Source organism: Chrysochloris asiatica, unplaced genomic scaffold (genome assembly GCF_000296735.1).
Source record: "Chrysochloris asiatica unplaced genomic scaffold, ChrAsi1.0 scaffold00037, whole genome shotgun sequence".
In the NCBI taxonomy this organism is placed as follows: Eukaryota; Metazoa; Chordata; class Mammalia; order Afrosoricida; family Chrysochloridae; genus Chrysochloris; species Chrysochloris asiatica.
Window position 1 is genome coordinate 18,036,264 of NW_006408555.1, and position 25,847 is coordinate 18,062,110.

Below are 25,847 nucleotides of genomic sequence, written 5' to 3' on the forward strand. Positions count from 1 at the left end.
GTATGGATTGCATCTCAATGTCAAGGAAACAAAATCCTCACCACTGGACCAATTAACAACATTCTTATCAATGGAGAAGAGATTGAAGCTGTTAAGGACTTCAATCTTCTTGGACCAACTATCAACACTCATGGAAGCAGCAGTCAAGAAATCAAATGACATATTGCATTAGGCAAATCTGTTGCACAAGACCGTTTTTCAGTGTTGAAGAGCAAAGATGCCAGCTTGAGGACTAAGGTGCACCTGACTCAAGCCATGGTAGTTTCAATAACCTCATATGCATGCGAAAGCTGGACAGTGAATATGGAAGACAGTAGAAGAATTGATGTGTTTGAGTTATGGTGTTGGAGGAGAATACTGAAAGTACTATGGGCTGCTAAAAGAACAAACAGATCTGTGTTGGAAGAAGTGCAGCCAGAGTGCTTATTGGAGACCAGGACGGACAAACTTCATCTCTCATACTTCAGACATATTGTCAGGAGGAACCAGTCTCTGGAGAAGGCTATCGTGTTTGGTAAAGCGGAGGGTCAGAGAAAAAGAGGAAGCCCCCAGTGAAATGGATTGGCAAAGTGGCAGCATCAATGGGCTCAAGCATGGCAACAATTGTGAGGCTGGCCTAGGACCAGGCAGTGTTTCATTCTGCTGTGCTAGGGTTGCTATGAGTTGGTACAACTTGATGGCACCTAACAACAACATCCATGTTAGTACATATCCTATATTGCTCTTAAATGCATTGATTCAGTTCTCAGCTGATGGACATGTGTGTTATTTCCAAGTTTTTGCTAAAGAAAAGCTGAAATTAATATTTTTGTACATCAGTCTCTATGTACTTATTCTTGTATATGAGTAGGTTAAATTCAGAGAAGTAGAACTGTTAGAATAAAGGGCATTTTATTTTATATTTTGATAAATATTTCATAATTGCCCTTTGGGCTTGATGACAGTGGGTTAATTGCACTTCAAAGCAATTGTATCAATATCATCAATAATCAATGGTCAGGCCTATTTTCCTAAAAACATAGTTATATTAATTTAACTTAAAAAAATCTTTCCTTGGATCATTTGAAATCATGCATGAAGACTACTACCTTCATTGGTCTGAACTAATAATGGGGCAAAGTGATACATTCAAACAAGAGTAAAAAGTTCATCCATTTACAGTCTAGTTTAGATGGTTGTTTCTTTCCTCATTAAACTTGCCCCTTTAATTACTCTTTTTCAGTGAAGTTAGAATTAGTTTGTGTTTATCAAGCATGAAACCTACCCATGGGAAGTCCAGTCAGAAATTTAAAATTGACCATAAATAATATACGGTTAACAAAATATGTAAGTAGTGTAGTGGTTACGAGTTGGGCTGTTAACCTCAAGGTTAACAGTTTGAAACTACCAGCCATTTCATGGGAGAAAGATGAGGCTTTCTGCTCCCATAAAGGTTTACAGCCTCGGAAACCCTAGGCAGGGTCGCTATGAGTTGAAACTGATTCCATGGGGCACACCACTGCCACCACCATATAAAATTTAGTAAGAAAGCAAAGGAACAGGAAGTATCATAGAAAAATTAAGAAACAGGAAAAATAAATGTATACTTTCTGATGTATTTTTTTGTTTTATTTTTTTCTTCTGTTATATTTTTAATACTATAGGATGAAAAATAAGAATTAATTTAGAAGTCATAGAAGAAAAAATTTTCTTCTATCTTAAATTAACTCCAGTTTTTCACTTTATAGTATTCAGAATATAGGTCTGAAGGAGAATGTGAGGTAAATATTCAGATTAAAAGGGAAAGTTAAGTGTTGAGAGACTTAATGCAAAGTACACAAAACCACCCTGATTCTAAAAACCTCTAGAATTCAAAGACAAAATATGTGACCTCTGAAGAATGAGCAACAGATTGATATTTGACAACTTTTAAATACTGGATGGTATAAGACAATGCATCATTATCTTCAAACACTGAAGCGGAGATACTTCAGAAAGTTTTTATACATTCAAGAATGACAGCAACTTTGTTCACACATAGAAATATCAAAAAATTGTACCACCCACAGCATTTCTGAAAGAATTAAAAAGGAGTTATTACAGCAAAACAAAAAGTCCAAGAATGCAAAGGATGTGGAATCTATTGCTGAACAAACGAGTGGGTAAAATTTGATTCTATCTATAATACTAAAGACAATAGATATTTCCTATGCTCTGTAAATAGTTCTAGAGAACAGAAAAAAGATGAAAAGGTGCCATCGTCTTTTATCAGAGTAGCATAGCCCATACACCAACAGGAGATGAGAGCACAAAAATTTATGCCATAAAATGAATGTAATTTTTGAAAATAGATGACGCAAAAAAAGTTTTTTAAGAAACACTTTTAGTATGGCAGTTTATTACAGTAATAATATATCATGATCAAATAGGGTTTATCCCAGAAACATAAAGAATGTTGTATGTATGGAAATCTATTAATATAAATACTTCATGAGGAGTCCCAGTGTGACACTGTGGGATAAAGCACTGGATTACAAGGTCAGTTTGAACCACAAGGTCAGCAGTTCAAACTTTTTACTCGCTCCTTGAAAATCCTATTCAGGGTGACTATGAGATGGAACCAACTTAACAGCATTTAACAATAACAGCTTCATGAAAGGGGAAAACACTTTACGTCATCTTGATAGATGCTAAAAAATGATAAAATTCAAAATTTTTTGATAAAAAGTCTTGATAAGCTAGATGTAGTCAATCATATCTTAAACTTGAAAAAGGATTTTGTCAAGAAGCCAGGAGAATGTATTATACTTTATGGTAAAATATTTGAAACATTTCCTTTAGCGTGAAGAGCAAGGTAAGAATTCTACAATGCTCTAGGGGTTCTGGTCAATATAGTAATATAGAAAAGAAATTTTATAAATATTGAAAGGGAATGCTACTTAGGAAAGTCCAAGAAAATCAGCTGGAAATCTGACCAGAGAGCTCAGTAAGGTGGCTGGATGAGAGATAAAATAAACAATTTTCCTATAAATCACTGGCAATTGATACTATTAAATGTAAAAAATCCTATTCACAAAGGCAATAACAACTGTAATATATCTAGAAATAGACTAAGTGAGAACTATGTGATGTTTATAAAGAGAACTATACAGTTTTACTGAAGCACACACAAGAAACCTGAATAAAAGGAGACACATGTCATATTCTCTACGGCATATTTCCTATCAATATATACTTTGACAGCAAGTCCACATTAGTCTGAATTTCACAATAAAAGATGTACAAAAATGGTCAAGAATAATGTAAAAGAACTTACCCTACATGAGAATACAAAACTTACTATAAATTAAAGCCACTGAAAATCTGTGAGACTGGTATAGGAACTGACAGGTAAGTATAAAAATAAAAGAGAGCCCACCAAGAGTCACTCATACAAAAGAATCAGTGAGTTGGCATTTGAAATTAGTGGGGAAAGTGGTGTTGGAGCAATGTAGCTCCATTGAGAAAGATATAAAATTAGAGCATTACACATACATTCTAGATGGACTAAAGATAAAAATGTAAAATTATAAAAGTGCTAAAAGAAAACATAAGATAAATTTTTATCATCTTGGGAGTAGAGGAGGCCTTAAGCAAGACATAAAATCTAGAATCTATAAAAAAAGACTAGCAGATTCTACTCCATCAAAATGAAAAACTTTAGTATGGTACAAAATACCATTAAGTAAGCAAAACAAAAAGCTACAGACAGAGAGAACATCTTTATGGTAAGGTAATGAATCATTATTAACTATAATAAGAAGCTCCTGTAAATCAATACAAAAAAAAGTAACCCAATAAAAATGAGGAAATTATTTAAACAAATAATTCATACAACAGGAATTCCCATGGTGGATATACTTATGATCAGGGCTCAATATCTTGTTAGTGCAGTGCACACCTGGAAGGTGCCTTCTAGACCCTCTTTAGGAATGGAGGACATTAGGAGGCGGCTTCAAAAAGTTCATGAAAAAATGGAATGAAAAGGTAATGGAACTCTTCCGTGAACTTTTTAAACCCTCTTGGACTCCCATGGCTGCTGGGGCTGCTTCCTGAGAAGACACAGCCCCAGCTGTCAGCGCTCTTTGGATCCTGCCCCAGCTGAAGAAAACTGCCTTGGCCAAGGTCATACCTGTTCCTAGGGGCAGCTCACATTCAATTAACTGGTCATCATGGAGGTATGAAGCCCAGCACCCTCCTCTAAGGTTAGGACAAAGCTGAAGGTTCATCTCAGTCTTCAATTATATTGGTTTAAACTGAGCTCTACAGCTCAGTCTCTCCCTCTGACCAATCCTGCTTTCTTTTCCTTCCTTTTACAAGTGTTGCTGTCGAGAGCTCTCCCTAAAAATGTCCTGCATGCTAATCTGTCTCAGAGTCAGCTTCATGCCTATTAGAACTACAGCGAATGCAAGTTTCAAAGTAAGAACATTTTTTCTCCCTCACCCATCAGTGTGACTAAAGTAAAAAGACTGAAAACATACAGTGTGGATGTGATGAAATACACTCCTTCAGTTATTGTAAGGTAAAGTGTACACCAGTAGAGTCTCTGTGTTACATACTTTAGAATTATTTCTAACATGAAAAATAAGCATATCTTTTGACCCAGCTTTTCCACTTCAGGAAATTACTCTAGAGATAAGGATGCTCACTGCAGCTTGTGTGCAACACAGAGACAACCAAATCAGTCGATGGTGCAGCCATACTATAGAATACAAGGCAACAAGTAAAAGACAGTATTAAGCATATGTCTTAAAAGCCAGTTTATAGAATCACATGCATACAATCCATTTATGTAAAACGAAAACCCTCACCATTTGTGTATATAATGGCATAGCAAAGGGAAGATTCTCAAGACATTGTTGTAGAAATTGCCTAGTGGGAGGAGAGTGGGGTGAAGGAGGATTGAAGTGGATGCTCACATTGAATCTTCATACTTCAGTCTATAGAGCCTGTATGATTACATTACTTGTGTAATAATTTTTTAAAAAAGCTATTAACAGAAACACATACACGTGTTTGGGTTTCTCTTGCCCATGTCTCATGGCTTCCTCTTCCTGTTTGATCCTGAAATTATGATTTGCATGAGTCCTGTCACCTACTAGCATCCTTACTCATCCCTCTGCTTCCCCTCAGCCCCTAGGAGGACTTGGTAGCTTTGGCAGCTCATGTGTTAATTCTCCCTGATTTGAAGTCCATAGTTCTTTGAGCTAATTAAGAAACCTCCAGAATGTTAAGGAGCAATATTAAAGAGATGTCAAAGCTGGATGGTCAAAAGCTCAGGGCCACAAAATTTCAAGGAAATGACATCTACTTGATGGCCAGGGTGGATGATGATGGGACTGTTTCAGGGGACCACATGAAAGCATGTCCCCTTGCCAGAGCTCCTGATGCGAGAGATCTAGTTCAAGCCTTACCTGACCAACGATTCCGCTGAGCTCCCCCTCCAACATCTTCACTTGGCACTCCAGTAGTTCAATGTTGCTCAAGGAAGTCTGGTATTTATCCCGGTAGAGGTTTAAACTCCTTTCTAGAGAGACAATCTTATCCCCGGCCAAGGCAAGTTGTTTCTGTGCTATATGCAGCTCCTTCCCCATGTTCTCAGCATGACTTCCCATTTCCTCCTCATAGAGAATCACCTGTTGATGTAGGAATAAAACCATGCTTAACCCATGGACGTATCCAGTGAGGGAAGGATATGGCTATAAGACTCCATGCAGAGGAGTCTTTCAGTTAAACTAGAAACCCAGGTGAACAGAAGAGGTCCAGTACAGATCTCAAAGCTACAATATGTAACATTAGAACGTTAATGGCTAGTAACAAAAAGATAGTCCTGTTTAGATGGCAAACTCCATGAAGGCAGGACTATATCTATTTCCTGCTCTGCTTAGCATGTGGTAGAAACTCAGCAAATACTTGTTAGCTTATCGGTGGTGGTGAGCTGTCAAGTCGGTTCTGAATCACAGGGATGCAGTATAGGGCTTCTGAGGCTGTAAATCTTTATGGGAGCAGAATGCCTCATCTTTCTCCCATAGAGCAGTTGGTGGCTTTGAACTGCTGACCTTGCAATTAGCAGCCCAGCATGTAATCCACTGCACTACCAGGGTGCCAGTTAGTTAATTAATAGGACAGAATTTGTATAGTTTCTTGTTCTTTTTTAAGGGCTTGCAAAACTAATATTGCTTCTTTCCCAGGTGTTCTCTAGAGGTCTAATTTAGAAAACACAGAGCACCTTGTGTACACAGGTCCATGTCAGCAAGAATTCTAAGAAACACTAGAGGCATACAACCCCAAACTCCTCTGGGGTTTACATGATCCTTGTTTAGATTCTTTTTCTTTCTAATCAATTTATTAGTTAACCAACAGACAAATATTTATTGAATATTATTTCATTGAAACAATCAACTGAAATTTCTGATTTAAATATGAGCTTTGTGCTGTGGAAAGAAGATATAAAATTAGCATCAACTGTATACAGTTGACTGTGATAAAGTGTAAGACTTCAGTTACATGTGCTGAAGGGGTTACAAGCATGAAGAGTTATCAAGGAAGTCTTTATTTTGGTTCAAATAGTCCAGTATAGAATGTTGCTAGAAATTTTGCTAGCTGATTATATGTGCTACCCACCATTTGAGATTCTTCTTAGGAAATAATTATTTAGTCTGAGATGTTTATTAGATAAGGAGAAGAGGAAAGTAGTATTTTATACTCAGGTGTTTATAACAGAAATTACCATTGGTCCACTCATATACCCTTGGCACATGAATCAATTCCAACTGCCAGCACCTTTGTATCTTTGCCTGTTTTTCTGACCCCAAGAGACCATTCAGTCAGAAGGGTTAGACTGTCCTGGGGAGTTTGTATATCCAGGAATAGCTTCAACCAGTGACTCAGTGGGGCATGTTGGGATCACTCTGAGGCATATTCTACACTACTTCCCAGAGTACCTCAAAGGGACTGAACTCCAGTTGTCTACAGTGGTAACCTGCTTAATAGTGACTCCTTTACAGACTTCGTGCCCTTCCTTGTCTGACTTCTCCGCTCCTTCACTGTGCTTTCTGGGATGACCCCCTGAATGTAAATTCCTGGAGTACTGGTGTGACGCTGTAGGATAATGCACTGGGTGGCAACGTCAGCGGTTCAAACTTACCTGTAGCTCCTTGGAAATCCTATTATGGCATTGCTATGAGTTAGAACTAATTCAACAACAACAGCAACAACATTCATATCCTTGTCTCAGAGTCTGCTTTTGGGAGAACTCAGCTGTAGACAGAGGTGTGGTGATTCTATGTAGCCAAGAGCTGACTTTGGGAGTATTGGCAGGATGCCTCGAATCCAGTCTTCTGAAAATCCTAGGTTGGGATCTGTTGCAGTAACTGTTACTTTGATCTCATATAAATTCTTGCTCTCCTTAGTATTAGAATCCCTCTACGAATCCTGGTGTGGTGCTGCAGGATAATGTGCTAGACCTCAAGGTCAGTTTGAGACACAAGGTTGGTGGTTCAAACTCACCAGTTGCTCCTTGGAAACCCTACACAGGGTTACTATGAGTTTGAACTGACTTGATGGCACTTAACAACAACAGACTTTATTTGCAAAGCAATACACCTAACAAAAAACCCTTATTCCAGAGACCTTCTAGCAACTATCTATGGCCAATGACATATAAGTGGAAGTGTTGTTGGGTGCTTCTGGCTAGTGTCTTTAAACAGAAGGAGTATATCTTCATTTCATCACCAGCCTTCCTTCGTCCTGCTTATCTGGATCAAGGATGTGATGGCTGAAGCTCCAGAAACACTTTAGTGAACTAGAGAATGAAAGGCTTACGCTGAGGATGGTGGAACCAAAAGATAGGACACTGGGTACCTGGCATATGAAATCACCACCATGGTACTAGAATACCTACCTCCACACATCTTTTACGTGGCATAGAAATTATCTATCTTATCTAAGCCACTATCACTTTGGAGTTTTCTGTTAGATTCAAACAGTATCTCAACTAATTCTGGGTCATTTTGTCTAGGCTGGGTTCTACATGAATTCAGGTGAACCAGCCAGATTTAACCCAGGCCTGCACTAACTTTAGTGAACCATAGTTTATGCCCACAAGCTTTGTCTCATCCTCCTTTCCTTCTCCTGGTCATTTTTAGCAAATTCTCAGGTCATTAGACCATGGTAATGCTTTTTAAAAACTTCTTTGTCTGCAAGGTCCTCATAAAGCTCCTCAAGTCCTTATGCAATAGCATTGTCCAAAACATTCTTTGGAATTTTATCTTAAAGCTGAAGGGAGAAAAATGTCAGGAGAGACCAAAGAGTATAAGAGATGGCCTGTTCTGTCCCATTATGTAGAACCATGGTTTTAACGCTCCATAGCCTTGGATCTGGAGCTCTGGTAGCGTAGTGGTTACGAATCGGGCTGCGAGACGCAAGGTCAGCAGTTCGAAACTACCAGCAGTTCCACGGGAGAAAGATGAGGCTGTCTGCTCCCGTAAAGATTTACAGCCTTGGAAACCCTGTGTAGGGTTGCTATGAGTCGGAACCAACTCCACGGCACATAACAACAACAACAGCCTTGGCTGGTCTTTGGAATTTACTTGGGATTCTACAGAGATGCTACTTTCTTGTTTAAAAAGTACTGCCCTGGACCATGAATAGAAATAAATGTCTAGAATATACTTAAACCAAGTCCACATACTCTAAAACTCTAGTCTGAAAAAAATGACTGCTCTGGTACTCTTGATGATGGACTCAGATTCAATGTCTGGTTATCTTATCATCTGTGAAGGTGCCAGGAATTAATACCTTATCAAAAGCTGATCATCTAAAAATTGTTGATCTTATTTCTCTTTTGTAACTCTTAGAGACCTAGAGTCTTTTGCATTTTAGTGGCAATGGTAACAACAGATGGAGAAGATGGGCACACACCCTGCCCCATGTGCACTAACACCGGTCTGCTTAGTCTCCTTCTGCTCAGCTTCAGAAAGATCAAGAATTAAAGAGGGAAACTTTATAGAACCTGCTCAAATTGTTGTGATACTCTTCTTGGTAAGTCCAGTGTTTGACTTCTAGTAGGCTTGGTCTGATGAAGGAACATGGGCCTATGGGACATTTCTGTAGCTATGTTATCTATACCTCATCTTCTTTCAGTCTGCAGTGATGGTGAAGTTGAACCAGGTCACAAGTCTGCTTCTCTAGGATGGATTGATACTGCAGGAGGGAACAATATGAAGTCTGTAACTCCTCTGTGCGGAATTCCAGTTCTTGCTGAAGGTCCAGCAATTTTGCCTTCAGTTGTTGGAGCTGTCTCAGGTGACACTGTTTGCTGGACCCAAACTCCGTCTCGGACTCCTCAAATGCTAATGCTTGCTTCTTGTTCTGTAATACAAACTGAGTATACTGAAAAGGCTTTAGACTGTCACTAAGCATGCATTCAGTCTTTGATATTTTTCATTTGTTTAACTATTCACACATCCATCTAGCCATCCTTTTAACTTTTCATCTACAAAGTATTTATTAAACATTTCACTTTATTGGCAATAAATATGTTTCGTTTACTGTTTCTCTTCCTATAAGATGAAAACTCCATGTTTGTCTTGTTTATACCCTCCTGTATCCCTAGAACCTAGAACAGTGCATGGCATATGGTTGGTGCACTATCATTTTTTTGAACACATAAAATAAAAAGTATGAAATACCCATTGACTGGTAAATGGATACACTGTAGTATGTTTATACAAGGGAATACGATTCAGCCATAAAAAGGGGCAGAATAGTGACTCATGCTACAACAGAGATAAACCTGAAAAGCATCATGCTAAGTGAAAGAAGCAAAAGATGACTCCATTTATATGATTCCATTTATATGTTGTTATTTTTAAGTGCCATTGAGTTGATTCCGACCCATAGCAACCCTGTATAGGGTTTCCAAGGAGCAGCTGGTGAGCTTGAACCACCAACCTTGCAGTTCAAACAACTTTGCATTCTGACGCATTAGCCCACAGTGCCACATCAGGATTCCCTCACTTCTATGAAGTGCCCAGAAAAGACAAACCTTGAGAAGAAGGAAGTAAATTAGTAGTTGCCTGGGTCTGGGGATTAGAACAAGGAATAACTGCAATGGGACACAAAGGTATTTTGGAGAGTGATGGAAATGTTTTCAAACTAGATCAGGAACACTAAGGAGGAAAATAAAGCTGGGAAGAGAGAAGAGGTCTGCCTGGATAGTGGAGGTAGTAATTCTGAATTACAGGTGCTGGGAAGGTCACATTGAGAAGGTTATATTTGAGCTAGGACTTGAAGGAGACAAGGGAAGGAGTCTGGTGGAAATGTGTAGCAGGAAAATTCAAGGGAGAGATAACAGCAAGAACAAAAGTCTGGAGGTGGGAACGGGCTGGGTGGTGTCTGTAGAGATAGAGGAGCAGAGAGGAGGTCAGAGAGGAAGTGGAAGTGAGACCCTTTAACTCCTCATTTCAGTGAGATGAAAGACTGTTGGAATGTCAGGATAGCCCATAGATTTTACAAAGGGCACACTGGTTGTCCTACAGAGGACAAACTGTAAGGAGGCTAAGACAGAAGGAGATCAGTTGGGAGAATCTAGGCATGAATCTAGGCATGAAAGGATGGTGGTGTGTGGACCATTGTGGGAGCAGTGGAGGTTGAGAGAGTAGATGGATTCTAGAGCCTTTCGGATTTGCTTATGTGTTAGAGGTGGAAGAAAAAGGCAAAATGACCCCATGCTTTGGCCCTGAGTAACTGACATTGTAGTGAGAGTAATTCAGGAAAAGCTGGGACCTAAAAGAAAATATTTCGTCTCCTGAAGGTGAGTGGTGACAGCTCAGATAAGGGACGGAAGACTCAATCCAGAGACAATCGCTGATTGTGTTAGTTCAATCTGAATGACTCTTTCCTGCCTCTCCTAGAAGTTTATCTCACCCTAAATGTCTCAGAAGGGAGAAAACAGACAGAGAAAATGGATCGCAGTGGTCACCAAGCAAAATTAACCCTAGACAAAGACAAGCTGAACTCTTGGCATGAATATCTGGAGTATGTGGCTGGAGGGAAGTTGATGAGCCTGCTTGCTGAAGTCCAGCAAAGCTGTTTTGTATTTACTTTGTGTAGCTATAATTGCCACCATTTATATTAAGTATTAGTTAATGCTTTCATTCTTTTCAAGATATGGATGTTGCTAGTCTCACAACTGATTTGCATCTAAAAATGAGTTTTGGAGATCAGGGAGTTTGGAGTAGTGTCATGTGACTATGTGTCTGTGTACAGGAGTGTTTTCTCAAGAAAGAGGTTAACTATTAAAAAGATGTGCTTAATGGAGATAGAACGTAAAGCAAAGAAGTGAATATAAGGGATTAGGAGGCAAATAAACAACAAAATGCTTATCAGATTTTGCCATTTCCCGCCCCCCGCTCCTCTTGACTTTGTTGACGTTTTGAAGATGTTCCCATCTCTGAGAATTAAACTGGATTCTGGGTGCTTTTAGAACTAGTGTGTAACTGTTGATTTGGACCTCTCTCTCCATCACTGGCCATGTCTGACTCAGTTGAACACTAGCTGTGGTCCCCTGTGTTCTCTCCATTAGTGACTATTTGTTATATGCTTCCTCTTCTATGTACCCATGATTTTCTTATTTTCCAAAATAATGAGAGAAATACTCTTCTTTTAAAAGAAGGCAAACTCTTTCTTTAGAGGTTCCTTTTGTAACACTTGGGAAATTATCTGTACTCAGCTATATTCATACGTGTATTTTGGCTTTAAAGCTTCCTGAGCATAAAGAATGTCTTTCCGATGTGGTATGTAGAAAGCTTAGCAACCGAGCAGTAACACTGATGAACTGCTAATAATTCCTCTTCCCCAGAAGTCATGTTCAATTGTCTGGTCTAAAATAACATGATGGACCAGGCAGATGATCAGAGTTTACCCAAACTCCTCAAGACAGAGAAAACATAGCACCAGATCTGATTTTTCAGGTTATAAAGAACTGCTTCTGTATGCAGAGGAACTAGAGTTTTCTTAGGTTTTTAAATATTTGGATAATACAGACAACCATGGGTTTAAGAGAAATCAAATTTCAAAGACTTGGAGAAATGCTAAGCTTATTTAAGAGCTATTAAATTTCAACTTATTTATCTTTTCATATTCAAAGGGTTATTTTTCTTAATTCTAAATGAATAGGAACTGTCATGCTATGGATTCAACCTGGATTTCACTTATATATGTGCCAAAGAGCTGTATTATCAAGGCATGAACACTTTTCATATTGCTTCTTCTTTCTTTCTAGTGAAGACATAAATATATTACTAGGGTTTTGTTTTTGTTTTGTTTTTTCCATTTTTAAGTTGAGGTCTGGAGAAAATAAACAAGGTAGAAATTATTTTAGGACAAGAAAGTTAGTTCTTGACTAAGAATCTAGAACTGGACATGTTCTGGAAGCCATCTGGTCTACCAGGTTCCTCAGATAAGTTTTTATCTGGGTCTTAGATGTCTGAAAAGATGGAATATACTGGCCACCCACAGGAACCTGTTCCCATTTTTAGTCAATATTTCAGGCCTACTCATGGTCAAAGAGATTATAGCTATTGCTTCCTCCTTGCCTATGTGACCACTTGATCACAGAAGGAAATTAATTGGCCTGGCATGATGTGCCTTTTGAAAAGTCACATTGGTTTCCACCCAATACTTTAGCGCTTTTCAAGTTGATGCTAATTGATTAATGTTAAATTCTATATTTTCCCTGATATTGAAGTTAAGCTGACAGGTCTGTAATTACCAGGATTGTCCTTTTTCCCTTTTTAAAAAGATGAGCACTTCATTTACCCTTTTTCAGTCTACAGGGACTTTCTTTTTATCCTCTTGAGTTCTCAAAAATAATCGCTAGCAGCTATGTAATAACACCTGCCAATTCCTTAAGTACTCTTCGAAGTATGTCATCAGGCTGTGCTGATTTGCCTAAAGCCAGCTTTTCTCAAAATACTTTTTAACCATTTTATTCCTGTTCTAGTTCTCTCTGATTCTCTCTCGCGGGTTGCCTTTGTTCTGATAGACGGATCTCTGATTTTTTTTTTTTTCTCATTTAGGAAATGAAAACCTCACTGCTCTTTTTTATAGTCATTGTTATTAATTTCTTTCCTATCTTTGTGGTATTGAGTGAGATATTTTCCTTGTTAATTCTAGCTTAGCCTTACGTCATTAGATAGGTTTGTTTGTTAACTTTTTATGTCATCTACAAACTGCATTTTCTAATTTTTGGGAAAGCATAGAAGAACAGTGTGTTTAAGTTACATGCCTTTCTTTTGGATACATCTTTGTGGCACAGACATTTACCAGAGGTTTCCTTTTAAAAAACATACTTTTTATTTTATAATCATTTTAGATTTATAGAAAACTTGCAAAAATAGTAGAGAGAGTTCCTATGTACCTTTTACCCAGATTCCCCAAATGTTAACATCATATATAACTATGGTTCATTTGTTCTAACTAAAAAAGTAACATTGGAAGAATACTAGGAACTAAAGTGAAAGCTTTTTTTTTGCTGTTGTTGTTCATGCTTTTCCACCTAGGTCTTTTTTCCTGTTCCAGGAGCCAATCTAGAGTCCCACATTGCATTTAGTAGATTAATATCTTACATCTTTTTCTTTTCATTCCCAATGATTCCAAATGATGTCTATATGTGATCATTTCCATCAAGGTTCCATTAAACTTTATATACTCAATGAATAACTTTTATCTGCAGGAATTAGATTTGCTTTACATAATTTTGGGCTAAAAATAATACCCTCCATATATTCCAGAGATCCATGTCACAATCAAAGAACTACAGAATGTCAGGATATGTACCCCACAACAGTGCTGGTGCCAACGAAGTTTGGGACATTTACTCAGAAGGCCTTCCCTTTTTGAATTGGATCATCACTCTCCTGTGATATTTCCAGTGTCCTTTCCTTGTTTCATTTTGAGTCAATCTTTTGAGTTTGAATCTACATGTAATTGTGTATTTGTATGCAGAGTCTGCAATTTAAATTCTGCACTAAGTGCTAGGGGAGGATTTTTTTTTTTTAAAGCTGATCTTAAACCTTGTCTCAAGCTTCTGGGTAATTAGAATAATAAAACACGATTTAATATCTTTCTTCTTTCAAGTTGCCAGGTACATTTATAAGCCTCCTGACTGGGGGAATAAGTAAACTCAGGACAGCAATGGTGAAAAAATTCTAAAATGTTAATATTTATAAAGAGGTGAATTATGATCATCTTCTTCCTGAGATTCATTTAAGAAAACACACAGACGTTTCTCCAGCTTTGACTTCCTGGGGAAAGGAAGGTACTGACTGTGCAGTCAGGTGAGGTAGAACTGCTGTGTTGGTAGGATTTTAAGGGCATCGCAGACAAACAATTTGTGGTTTCTCTAGTGAGGTGGTAAGTCCTGGGAGAACTCTAATAGATATCGTTAAAGGAGACCAGGTCCTTCACCACAAATGCTGAAGAGTTGGATGCTTAAACAGCATCTGAGTGGATAACTTCAAGGTCCAGCAACAGATCTGTGTAACCAGTGCCAGCTTTATGTTTACCAAGAGTTTAAGTTCCTAAATAGACAGGAAGACTGCAAGCAGGAAATTCTTGGGAAGCCCAAGTTTTTAGGGAGCTGGTGTGGCACTGTGGGATAAATCACTAGACCACAAGGTCAGTTGAACAACAAGGTCAGTGGTTCAAACTCACCAGCTGCTCCTTGGAAACCCTATACAGGGTTGCTATAAGTCAGAACTGACTCAATGGCATGTAACAACAACAACGGAAAAGAAATATGCATTTGAGTTATGGTGCTGGATAAGAATGTTAAAGGTACCATGAACTGCTAGAAGAACAAACAAATCTGTCTTGGAAGAAACACAGCCAGATTGCTCCTTAGGAGCTAGGATGGCAAGACTTCATTTCTCATACTTCAGACTTGGTATCAGGAGGGACCAGTCCCTGGAGGAGGACATCATGCTTGGTAAAGTGGAGGGTTAATCAAAAAGAGGGAGACCCCAATGAGATGGATTGGCATAGTGACAGCAGCAATGGGCTCAAGCTTAACAATTGTGAGATTGGCACAATGTTTTATTCTGTTGTACATAAGTTCTCTAGGAGTCAGAATCAACTCAAAGGCATCTAACAACAGCAACAAAAACAACAACAATATGTGAAAGTATTTCCCAGCTGGCTTTTCAGCTTGTATGGATGAGATTTAGAGACTGGTTTATGGATCTAAGGTTTACAGTTTCCTGAGAGAAAACCTGAGGCTGATTATGAAATCGACTCACCTAAGGACTGGTTCCAAACCACAAGCTAAGAAAGATGATCACACCAGGAGGCCTGAGCTAACAACATGCACAGGGCCTTAGAAGCAAGCATTGTGACAAAGAAATGAGTGTAAGTCATAGTTTATTTGGGAGGTGACACCAGGGCTTGGAGTCAGTTCATTCTGCTTAGACTCCCTATGGAGAATTTTCATTTCTCCATTTTAATGAGATTTAAAAAAATTTTAACAATGTCACTTTTGGATCTTGTTAAAATGTAGATTCTGATTGAGCACTATCTAGGGGGGAAGAGCAAATTCTCAGCAGAACTCCTGGGTGAACCTCTGATAGGGGAGCTGGAACCTGAGGCAGAAAAGGGGAAGAAGCTGATAATGGTGTGCTCTCATTACAGCCCTGGTGGTGCAGTGGGTTAAGCCTTGGGTGGTGGTTCAAACCTGTGTGCTATTCTGTGGGAGGAAAAGATGAGGCAGTATAGATACTTCTATAGAGATTTACAGTTCCTGAAATCCTGTCGAGCAGTCCTCAGAAACCCTAGATGGGGTCACAATGAGTCTGAACCGACTCGATGGCACTTAACAACAACAATATTGACTCACAATGACTGTGGATGGGGCTTATGGGTACTGTAAATCCAGGTACAAGGATCAGAGAAGCAGTAAAGAACAGAGCCACAGATGTAGATTACCTTGGAGATAGCTAGATTGCAAAATCCTGAGGACAAGCAAGGGGGTTTCCATTCCCAGGTGTTAGGGTGTGTGTTTAATGACATCCCCGAGACTGCGCCATTAATGCTCTTGACTGACAGACGAAAGAACTTCTCTATTCCTCCTGCTCAAGGAAGCAGAGGTAGGTGGCAGCTGCTGAGTGCCTTACCTGGCTGCTGGTCATCATTTCATCCTCTTCACAGAGCTGATTCTCCTGCAAAGTCTTTCCTCGTCTCTTGCAGACATTATGTAGATTCTTGATGTCAGTTTGCAGGCTCAAGAGCTTTTTGTTCAGGCTGCTCCCTTCTCTGTCTTTCTCTCCCACCTAGGAAGCCCGAAAAAACAAAAGTATAAATTATGAACTATCTAGAAAATGCTCACTGTAGTTTACTTAACAGGTTGACAGAGACTTTACATTTGCTGGAAATTTGTCCATCACCCCTTAGTTAATGCTCATCCTCTGTGGCATTTACACAGGCTCCATTGAAAGGTGTCTGAGTGCTCTGCATTATTCAGACAATTACTTATTTATATTAATTAATCTTCACCACATTGCTGCGGAAGCATCACAGACATTTTTCCTGTTTTTCATGAGGCAGTCAGAGTAGAATAATTTCAGGCACCCAGGGTGGTGCTGTGGATGAATGCACTGGACTGACTGCAAGGTCGCTTTGAACTGCAAGGTCAGCAGTTCAAGCTCATCAGCCACTCTTCAGAAACCCAATACAGGGTTCCTATGAGTTGGAATAGACTCGAGGGCACTTAACAACAACAAGTGGACTCTCAAGAAGACCTGACAGTATAACGGTCAAGCGGTCAAGCTGTTAACAGAAAAGCTAGTTGTTTGAAGCCTCCAGTTGTTCCAGGGAGAAAGATGAGACAGCCTGCTTCCATACAGATGACAACCTTGGAAACCCTATGGGGCAGTTCTATTCTGTTATGAGTTGGAACTCAAGGGCAACAGGGTTAGTGGACCGTCTATAAACATTGCTGGTTCTGTCACTGTTGAACACATTGAGGTGAAAAGTGAGCTTGCTAAGGTTATACTGAATCAGTGATGGGGTGATTGTGGGATTCTGAAGTAGTGTAACTTTCTCTTCTACCTATTAAGTCCACATACCACCCTCACCTAATAAACCTTTTGCTTTTCTTTCAAGCAATGGAGCAATGATAAAATTCCCTAGGTTGATTGCTTAAGTTGCCTGTTTTTTTTTCATTATGAGTGAAAAGGATTAGCTAATTATTGCTAGGTCAGACTGGAACTGAGTGATTAAGATCAAAATAAGAGTGAGAAAGAGCAACTTGGTAGGGCTACAGGGCAGGGCTCTATCACACCAGGAGGCTGCCCTCGACTCTCAGGGTCATGGATGCCAATGGTGGGGACGGAAAGCCTTCTGTGGTCCTGAACACTGCGTCCACTCTATCACGGCTTTCCAGAACACCCATGAGAGCTGGCGTTACTATCTCTGAGGTCGAGATTTAGAAATGAGCAAGGCCCTGTGCTTTTGTGGTAGATGCCTTTCTTAGGTTCCATTACTCAGAAACTAACTCTGAGATGGGGATTCATGAGCTTAGTTAAAGAAACGCTCCCAAGAGAAACCAGTAAGCAACTTGGGCTAGCAAGACAGGGAAGGGGAAGAGCCCAAGTGAGGGTGCTATTCCACACAAAGTCCTGTAGGAAAGTAGCTTTAGCTGGATCCTACAGAGAACTCTTGGGTGTACGTTATACCTCAGTTTGTCATGACTAGAGGAAATAAAAGCTGGAATGCCAAACACATGCATCAGTTAGTGAATGGCCCTGAGCAACCCCATGGAATCCTAAGTACTTCTAGCTCTCTGTTCCTAGGGTCAAAGCAGCCCCAATAGCCAACAGGTCATCCTCCTAAAAGTTTCAGCTGTAAAAGCACACAGAAGCCAGGGTGGTGTGGACAGAAATGGTGGAGATCTAAGCCACAGAGCCCAAGGTGGTTAGCAGGCGTTCCCATAGCCAGTGTTCTGGCATCATATCCCACTGATGGATCTGACTTCTTAAATATATGAGATACATAACCTACATTCCCAAGGGTACTGGAGACTTGATGTAGAAATGGTAACTCAAGTCTTAGGGGAGAGGTCAGTTTAAGAAACCTCTGTGAGTAGGTGGTGGGGGACAAAGGACAAACCTGAGATTCGGACACTGCAATGTCAGAGTATTCGGAATTCAGAAGGTTTCCCAGAAGCGATGCTGTCTCAGCTGATTTATTTCTTCATTTCCATTTAGTACCTGGATTTTTTTTTTTTTAACCACTTTACAGTTTAATTAGGTTAACGGCATGGCTCTGTCATTAAAAGGATTTCATTATCTCAAAGCTCTCCCTCCTCTTTTGCTCCCTTCCCTTGTTCCTTGCTTCCAGAAAAATAACAGTAGATGTCACGTGCCCTAAGCACGTAATGACCATTAAGACAATTACCAGAGACTCTTTTAAGATGATGCGTGTGAGCAGCGGGGGTAGAAAAAGAAGAAGAAGGAAAAAGGGTGTACAGATACTGTTTTCTAACTTGAAAATAAAATCCTTGACTCTGCAAAGAGCAGCAGATTGATCCCAATGCTTTAAGTCTTTGGCTCACAGTTGCCACACTAGGAATAGGGTATGGAGTCTTGTTGAAGAGCTACACTTTTGGGACTCTCTTTCCTTGGCATGTATAAGAAGATTAGGTGATATAATACAATGCCTGCTCTAGCCAAGTGCTAGATTTGACTTGAAATTGAATATATGAGGGTGCTTCTCTGGTGGGAAAATTCCATGATCTATTCATTCAGTTTCTCCACGAACTTTTTGTGTGTGCGTATCTTAAGGTGAGGACCTTGCCATCAGGTTGTGCCATATAGAGTCTAGCACACTGTGGAGTCACAAAATAACAATAACAACTTGAGCCTCTCTGAATTAAAAGCATTTAGCTCTATTTTTTCCAGACCAATAAAAAAGAATGCTTCCTCCCTCCAGTTTTGAATGTGCTAAGAGCAGAGGACACACTAGCCCAATTCTGTGGCACCAACAGAATTTCAAGGCTTTAGTATGGATGATCTCATCTAATTTGGACCTTAGCACTGACCTGAGTGGGGCAGTTTCTTCATTCATAAAGGAAGTTAAACTAACTAATTTTCCTTTGGAAATTCCTTAAATTACTTGAGTAAATGCTGGGTTTTGCTGAATGTCAAATGAAATTAGTTTTAAAAATAAAAACTTGATCATTTACTACTAAAGCCCAAATCATAAAGGGCATCTGATTCCTATGTCCATCTCGCTCTGGGAGAGCAGTAAAGTGATTTCCGTGAACTACGAACTATATCGTCTGTCACTTTGTCATACTGTGGTGGCTCGCATGTTGCTGTGATTCTGGAAACCATGCCAAGGTTATTTTAAATACCAGCAGTGTTACCCACAGTGGACAGGTTTCAGCTGAGCTTCCAGATGAAGACAGACTAGGAAGAAGGAAAGACGGACTACTTCCGAATATTTAGTCACTGAAAATCCTAGGAGAAGCACCAGAATACTGAATATTGAAACACGATAAAGAACACCAGAATATTATCAGATATAGTGTCAGAAGACAAGCCCCTCAGATTGGAAGGCACTCAAAATACGTGACTCGGGAAGAGCTGCCTCCTCAAAGTAGAGTTGACCCTGATAACACAAATGGAGTAAAGCCTTCAGGACCTTCATTTTGCTGGTGGGCACTACTCGAAATGAAGAGAAACAGCTGTAAACACCATTAATAATTGGGACATGGAATATTATAAAGTATGATTCTAGAGAAAATGGAAAATTGTCATAAATGAAATAGAACACATAAACACTGATATCCTAGGCATTAATTAGCTAAAATGGACACTGGTATTGGCCATTTTGAATCTGACAATCACATGGGTTACTATGCCAAGAATGACAAGTTGAGGAAGAATGGTGTCACATTCATCATCAAAAAGAACACATCAAGATCTGTCTGTGATAGGATAATATCCATACTCCTACAAGGAAGTATAACACTGTCTGTGATAGGACAATATCTATACACCTACAAGGAAGACCAGTTAAATACCACTGTTATTCACATTTACGCACCAATCAGTAGAGCTAGTGATGATGAAACTGAAGAATTCTATCAACTTCTTCAGTCTGAAATTTATCAACCATGCAATCAAGAAGTATTTATAATTAGAATGCAAAGGTTGGGAGCAAAGAGGAAGAATCAATAGCTGGAAAATATGGCCTTGGTGATAGAAACGATGATGGAGATTGCATGAAAGAATTTTCCAAGACCAATGACATGTTCATTGCAAATATCTTTTTTAAGCAGCAGAAAAGACAAATGGCCAAAAGACTGAATGATACAGAATATGTCAAAAGAAGATGGAAGGAATAAACAGAGTCACTGTACCAAAAAGAAATGGTTGCTGTTCAACCATTTCAGAGGGTAGCATATAATTAAGGGCCAATGATACTGAAGGAAGAAGTCCAAGGTGCACTGAAGGCATTGGCAAAGAACAAGGTGCTGGGAATTGATGGAATACAAATTGAAATCTTTCAACAAACAGGCAGCACTGGAGGCACTCACTCATCTCACTCCTCACTCATCTATGCCAAGAAATTTCTAAGACAATGACCTGGCCAGCTGACTGGAAGAGATTCATATTTGTGTCCATTCCAAAGAGAGGTGACCCAACAGAATGTGGAAATTATTGGACAATATCATTAATATCGCATGCAAATAAAATTTTGCTAAAGATTAAAACAAAAATGGCTACAACCAAACACTGACAGAGAACTTCCAGAGGTTCAAGCTGGATTCAGAAGAGGATGTGGAATGACCTACGGATTTTGGCTGAGAGAAGAGAAAACCATAAAGATGTTTACCTGTGCTTTATTGACTATGCAAAGGCTTTCAATTGCGTGGATCATGACAAGCTATGGACAACACTGTGAGAATGAATATTCTGGAACACTTAATTGTACTCATGAGACACCTGCACATAGACCAAGAGGCAGTTTTTGAACAGAACAAGGGAACACCAAATGGTTTAAAATTAGGAAAAGTGTGCACCAGGGTGGTATTCTTATTCCATTAGTAAGATAAGCAAATAATTTGAGAAGCTGGACTATATGAAGAAAAACGTGGCATCAGGACTGGAGGAAGACTCATTAAACAACCTGTGATATGCAGATGACAACAACCTTGCTTGCTGAAAGTGAAGAGGACTTAAAATTCTTATAGATGAAGATGAAAGACCACAGCCTTCAGTATGGGTTGTTTTGTCAACGTAAAGAAACAAAAATCCTTGCCATGGGACCAATAAGCAATATCTATATAAATGGAGAAAAGACTGAAGTTGTCAAAGACTTCAATTTTTTTGGCTGAACCATCAACACTCATGGAAGCAGCAGTCAAGAAATTAAACAATGTATTGCATTAGGCAAATGTGCTACTTAAGACTTTTTTAAAGTGTTGAAGAGCAAAGATATCAGCTGGAGGACTACGATGCACTTGACCAAGCCATGGTATTTTCAATAACCTCATATGCATGCAAAAGTTGAAGAATTGATGCATTTGCATTATGGTGCTGGAGGAGAATATTGAAAGTACCATGGATTGCCAAAGGAACAAACCAATCTGTGGAAGAAGTAGCCAGAAAAAAAAAGACTTCATTTTTCATACTCCAGACATATTATTAGGAGGAACCAGTCCCTGGAGAAGGATATCATGTTTGGTAAAGTGGAGGGTCAGAGAAAAATAGGAAGACCCCCAACGAGATGGATTGGCACAGTAGCAGCAACAATTGGGTCAAATGTTGCAATGACCGTGAGTGGACGCAGCACTGGGTAGTGTTTTCTTCTGTTGTGCATAGGGTTGTGATGAGTCAGTACTGACTTGAAGGCACCTAACAACAACAAAAATGAACATTTTTTTTTTTTTTTTTTTTTACTGTGGGTTGTTGTAAGAAGGGGCTGTGTACGCTATAGAACTCCAGAGAGATCTGTGCTTCTGAGATTTCAGTAAACTAATTACTTGCTAATATCTTACACAGAGGTCAAGTTAAACTGTTTAGAATCCTATCTACTTCATGAAGGCTAATTCTAAGCAGATACCTTTTGCTTATCAATATGCAGTAAGAATTGATTTAATCTGACATTTCATCAATCAAAGCCCTATAACCACTACTAGGGCATGAGATGAACTGAGAGTCAAGACAGTGACCCTTAGGCATCATAGGGTCCTGGCCTGGACCTGAAGTCATTAAGGACAGCTGAAATCACAAGCCTCCGGCACTAGGTGTGTTTTCACTTACACAAGCCATGTACATAAATTTAAAATTTACTGGAAATAAAAGATAGGAACCTGGTCGTTCTGCTTGAGAATATGTGACATCATCAACAGCTACCATGCCACTGGCAAAATGTAAGTGCTGATACTGCAGTTATGACCATATTCATGACAAATATTGGAAAATAGGTTATTTACTGAAGCAAGTTTTCTATATTGATTAAAAGGGCACTCTCTCCCCCACCAAAAGAGCGCAACTTATTGAACATATATTTCAAAGAGGGAAGACATTTTGCTCTAGGTTTCAAAACATCAAAAGATGGTGTCAGACTTCTTGGAATGAAGACCAGAACGACCAGGTCCCTATCTTTTATTTCCATTTGAAACTTAATGTTAAATTGAAGCTTCTGACTCAGTAGCACTCTAAGGGCCCTAGAGAATGAAAAAGATTAAAAATTAAAAATGGAAGCATTCCTAGTGATTTGGCACTATAACAAGAAGGCCTGATTAACAGTTTCCAGAGTTACTTGGGAGTTAACCAATCATGGTATAAAGGTCATTATCATCATTGGAAAACCATCTTCTTTGATCTAGGAGGAGGACAAATATTCACCAATGAAAACTACTTTTAACCACCACCATCAGCACAATCGCTCAGAAGACATCAATTTATGGTGAGAGTGGTGCTTTAAAAGACAGGAAATTTTAAAAATGAATGCTTCTTCAGGAATTTTCACATTTTACTTGTGTAATAGTAGAGTTTGGCGCTGTTGGTTAATGCACGGGACTGCAAAATCTGTTTGAACCGCAAGGTCAGTGGTTCAAGCTCACCAGCTGATCCTGAGAAACCCTGTACAGGGTCTCTGTGAGTCAGAACCAACTCAATGGCACTTCACAACACAACGGCAGCAGCAATTTCCAACACTGGTATTGATATGACTAATAACTTTATTCCTGAGTTTACTGTTCCAATTATAGAAACACTGAATTAATGAGCATTAAAACAAGGTTTTGCCTGTGAGCCAAAATTTTGGAACCAATTATCTTCATACAGTGAACTATGAATATACTTCATTGTGTTCTGAGTTCTTGAAACACTGACCACTGTGTAAGTATGTGGTGACACTTTAGGGATGGAGTCTGGTGTGATGCTGTAGGATAAGCACTGGACCACAAGGTCAATTTGAACTGCAAGGTTAGCAGTTCAAATCCACCAGCTGCTCCATGGAAACCCTATACATGCTTGCTGTGAGTTGGAACCTATTCAATGGCACTAATCAACATACTTTAGGGATACACATGTATCTGGCAGAGGTTAGCCACCTAGGGAATGTGGGCTGATTTTGATTGGTGAGTGGGCAGTTGCCACATCCTTTTCTGCACCACATCCTTGGAGAATTTACTCCACTAGAAGGTAAACTCCATGAGAGGAGGGATCTTGGTCTATTTTGTTCAGTGCTCTATCCTCAGCTCCTAGAACTCTATCTGGTGCATCAAAGATGATCCAAAGGTACCAGCTGAGAGAACAATGGCCTTGTAGAAAACCCACACCTGATCTTTATTTCCTGTCAAAGAGGCCATACAACTCCCTTTAGTAAACTAGCAGGAAAAGAGCTGAAACTTGTCACACCTCATTTAGAAGCTGCTCACCACTTGGTAGGGTGCCTGCTAAAAGCCATGTCATATATCACATTCTATCATCTAGCAGGTTACCTGTTTCGTGGTAGCAGTAAGTGACCATGGTGAATCACATACCGGTTCTTAATGTGGAAGCAACACAGTTTATTTCTGCTCATGTTTCACTGGCCAAAGTCAATGAAAACCTATAGTAACCAAAACGGACACCTTCAATCCTTTCTGAAACATGTCAGGGAACATGTAATTTTGACCAAAATATTAGACTAATCAGAACACTCCATTTTTACACTATTCCAGATAAGAATATTGGAAACACTACTATCTCGTTTAATCCTCACAGCAAGCTTTTGAAACAGTTGTTCATTATCTTTATTTTCTATGACTTAACCTAAACTAAACTAGGAGTCCTAGTGTGGCACTGTGGGTTAATGTGCTGGACTGCAAGGCTGGTTTGAACTGCAAGGTCGGTGGTTCAAGCTCACCAGCCATACCTCAGAAACCCTACACAGGGTCGCTATGAGTCAGAACTGACTCGATGGCACTTAACAACAACAACCTAAACTAAGGAGTCTTGGTATGGCACTGCTGGGTAAGCACTGGACTGCTCACTTCAAACCAACCAGCAGCTCCTCAGAACCTTATACAGGGGCACTAGGAGTCAGAATCCAGTCAACGGGACTTAGCGACAATAACAACCTAAACTCAACTCCCAGTGACCATATCGACAGAGGAGAACTGCCCCTTCGGGTTTCCAAAGCTGTCATCTTTACGGAAGCTGACTGCCACACTTCCTCCTGTGGTGTGTCTGGTGGGTTCAAAGCTCTGACCTTTTGATTAGTAAGCAAGCACTTAACAACTGATAACCAATGGATTCATTTTGTAGGTTAGGCAAAGGAAATTCAGAGTAGGTTGGTAACATACCCAATATTATACTGCTATTGGATTTGGACCCGACCCATGCCTGGCACCACCGTCCTTATACACTATGCTCTGCTGCCCTCTTCTCACAGTGACTGTTTGTACTACTTACTACTGGAATTCTAAATCGTGATTCTTCAAAGACATTGTATGTAATGAGGGCTTTGAACCAGCTCAGTCCCAAATCTCATTCATGACTGATGAAGTGACACCAGAATGGATGTGAAGTGTTAAAACATGGGTGAACCAGAGTGATAGCTAGAATGGGAAAAATTATAAGTAGAAGCCCTGCTAGAAATTTAATCTCTCACGTAGAAAACAAGGGCAGCATACATGTTGCATAGAAACTCAATCTCTTGACTGGCTATGTTGAAAACAACAGTGGCCAGCTCCAAGATGGTGGTAAACTGCAGCTTTGTCTATCATTCTCCACAGGCCTGGCAATAATCCAACATCAAGCATCAGTCTCCTGAAAGGGCTCAACAGGCCTCTTCCAAGTCTCTCACTCCAAGGCTTGGACAACTTTTCAGCTAGCTCTCTAGATTAACCACCCCCCCGCAAAAAAAAAAAAAAAAAAAAATGGAGTCAGTTCTGGTTTTCCTTCATTGTCTATGACTGAACTGGTTTAAACTGGTTTGAAGGCCTACCTTAACGAAGGTTCATCTCCATATATGTAGTGGAATTAGGGTACTTACCTCATCTTTTACTTCCTTGGCAGCTCTCAACTCTTCTTTAAGTCGTAGCATTTTCTGAGCTTTGTTATAAATCTGAAAAAGTTCAAGTGTTTTAAGATGGAAAAGTACAAATAAGTCTGGCCTTTTAAATATTTTCCTACTTGGATCTGTGCTATCAGTATATAGGGATTGGAACATTTTTCTGAACCATTAGCAGTACCTATTTGCCTACCCATCGGTCTTTGTTTTCAAAAGTGTGTCACAACCTTCATCAGGGAGACAGGACAATGGTTTTA

At 39.5% G+C, this 25,847-nt stretch overlaps 1 protein-coding gene across 1 annotated transcript in view; it reads right to left on the reverse strand.

Moving 5' to 3' along the window:
* PMFBP1 (polyamine modulated factor 1 binding protein 1) overlaps positions 1–25,623 on the reverse strand; it is a 54,487-nt gene extending 28,864 nt beyond the window's left edge. Inside the window, exons 1-4 of the mRNA XM_006860322.1 lie at positions 25,573–25,623; positions 16,191–16,346; positions 9,148–9,390; positions 5,433–5,654 (exon numbers count right to left, since the gene is read on the reverse strand). Coding sequence (XP_006860384.1) covers positions 5,433–5,654; positions 9,148–9,390; positions 16,191–16,346; positions 25,573–25,623 — 672 coding nt within the window. The remainder of the gene's footprint in view (positions 1–5,432; positions 5,655–9,147; positions 9,391–16,190; positions 16,347–25,572) is intronic.
* Between the last annotated feature and the right edge of the window lie 224 nt (positions 25,624–25,847).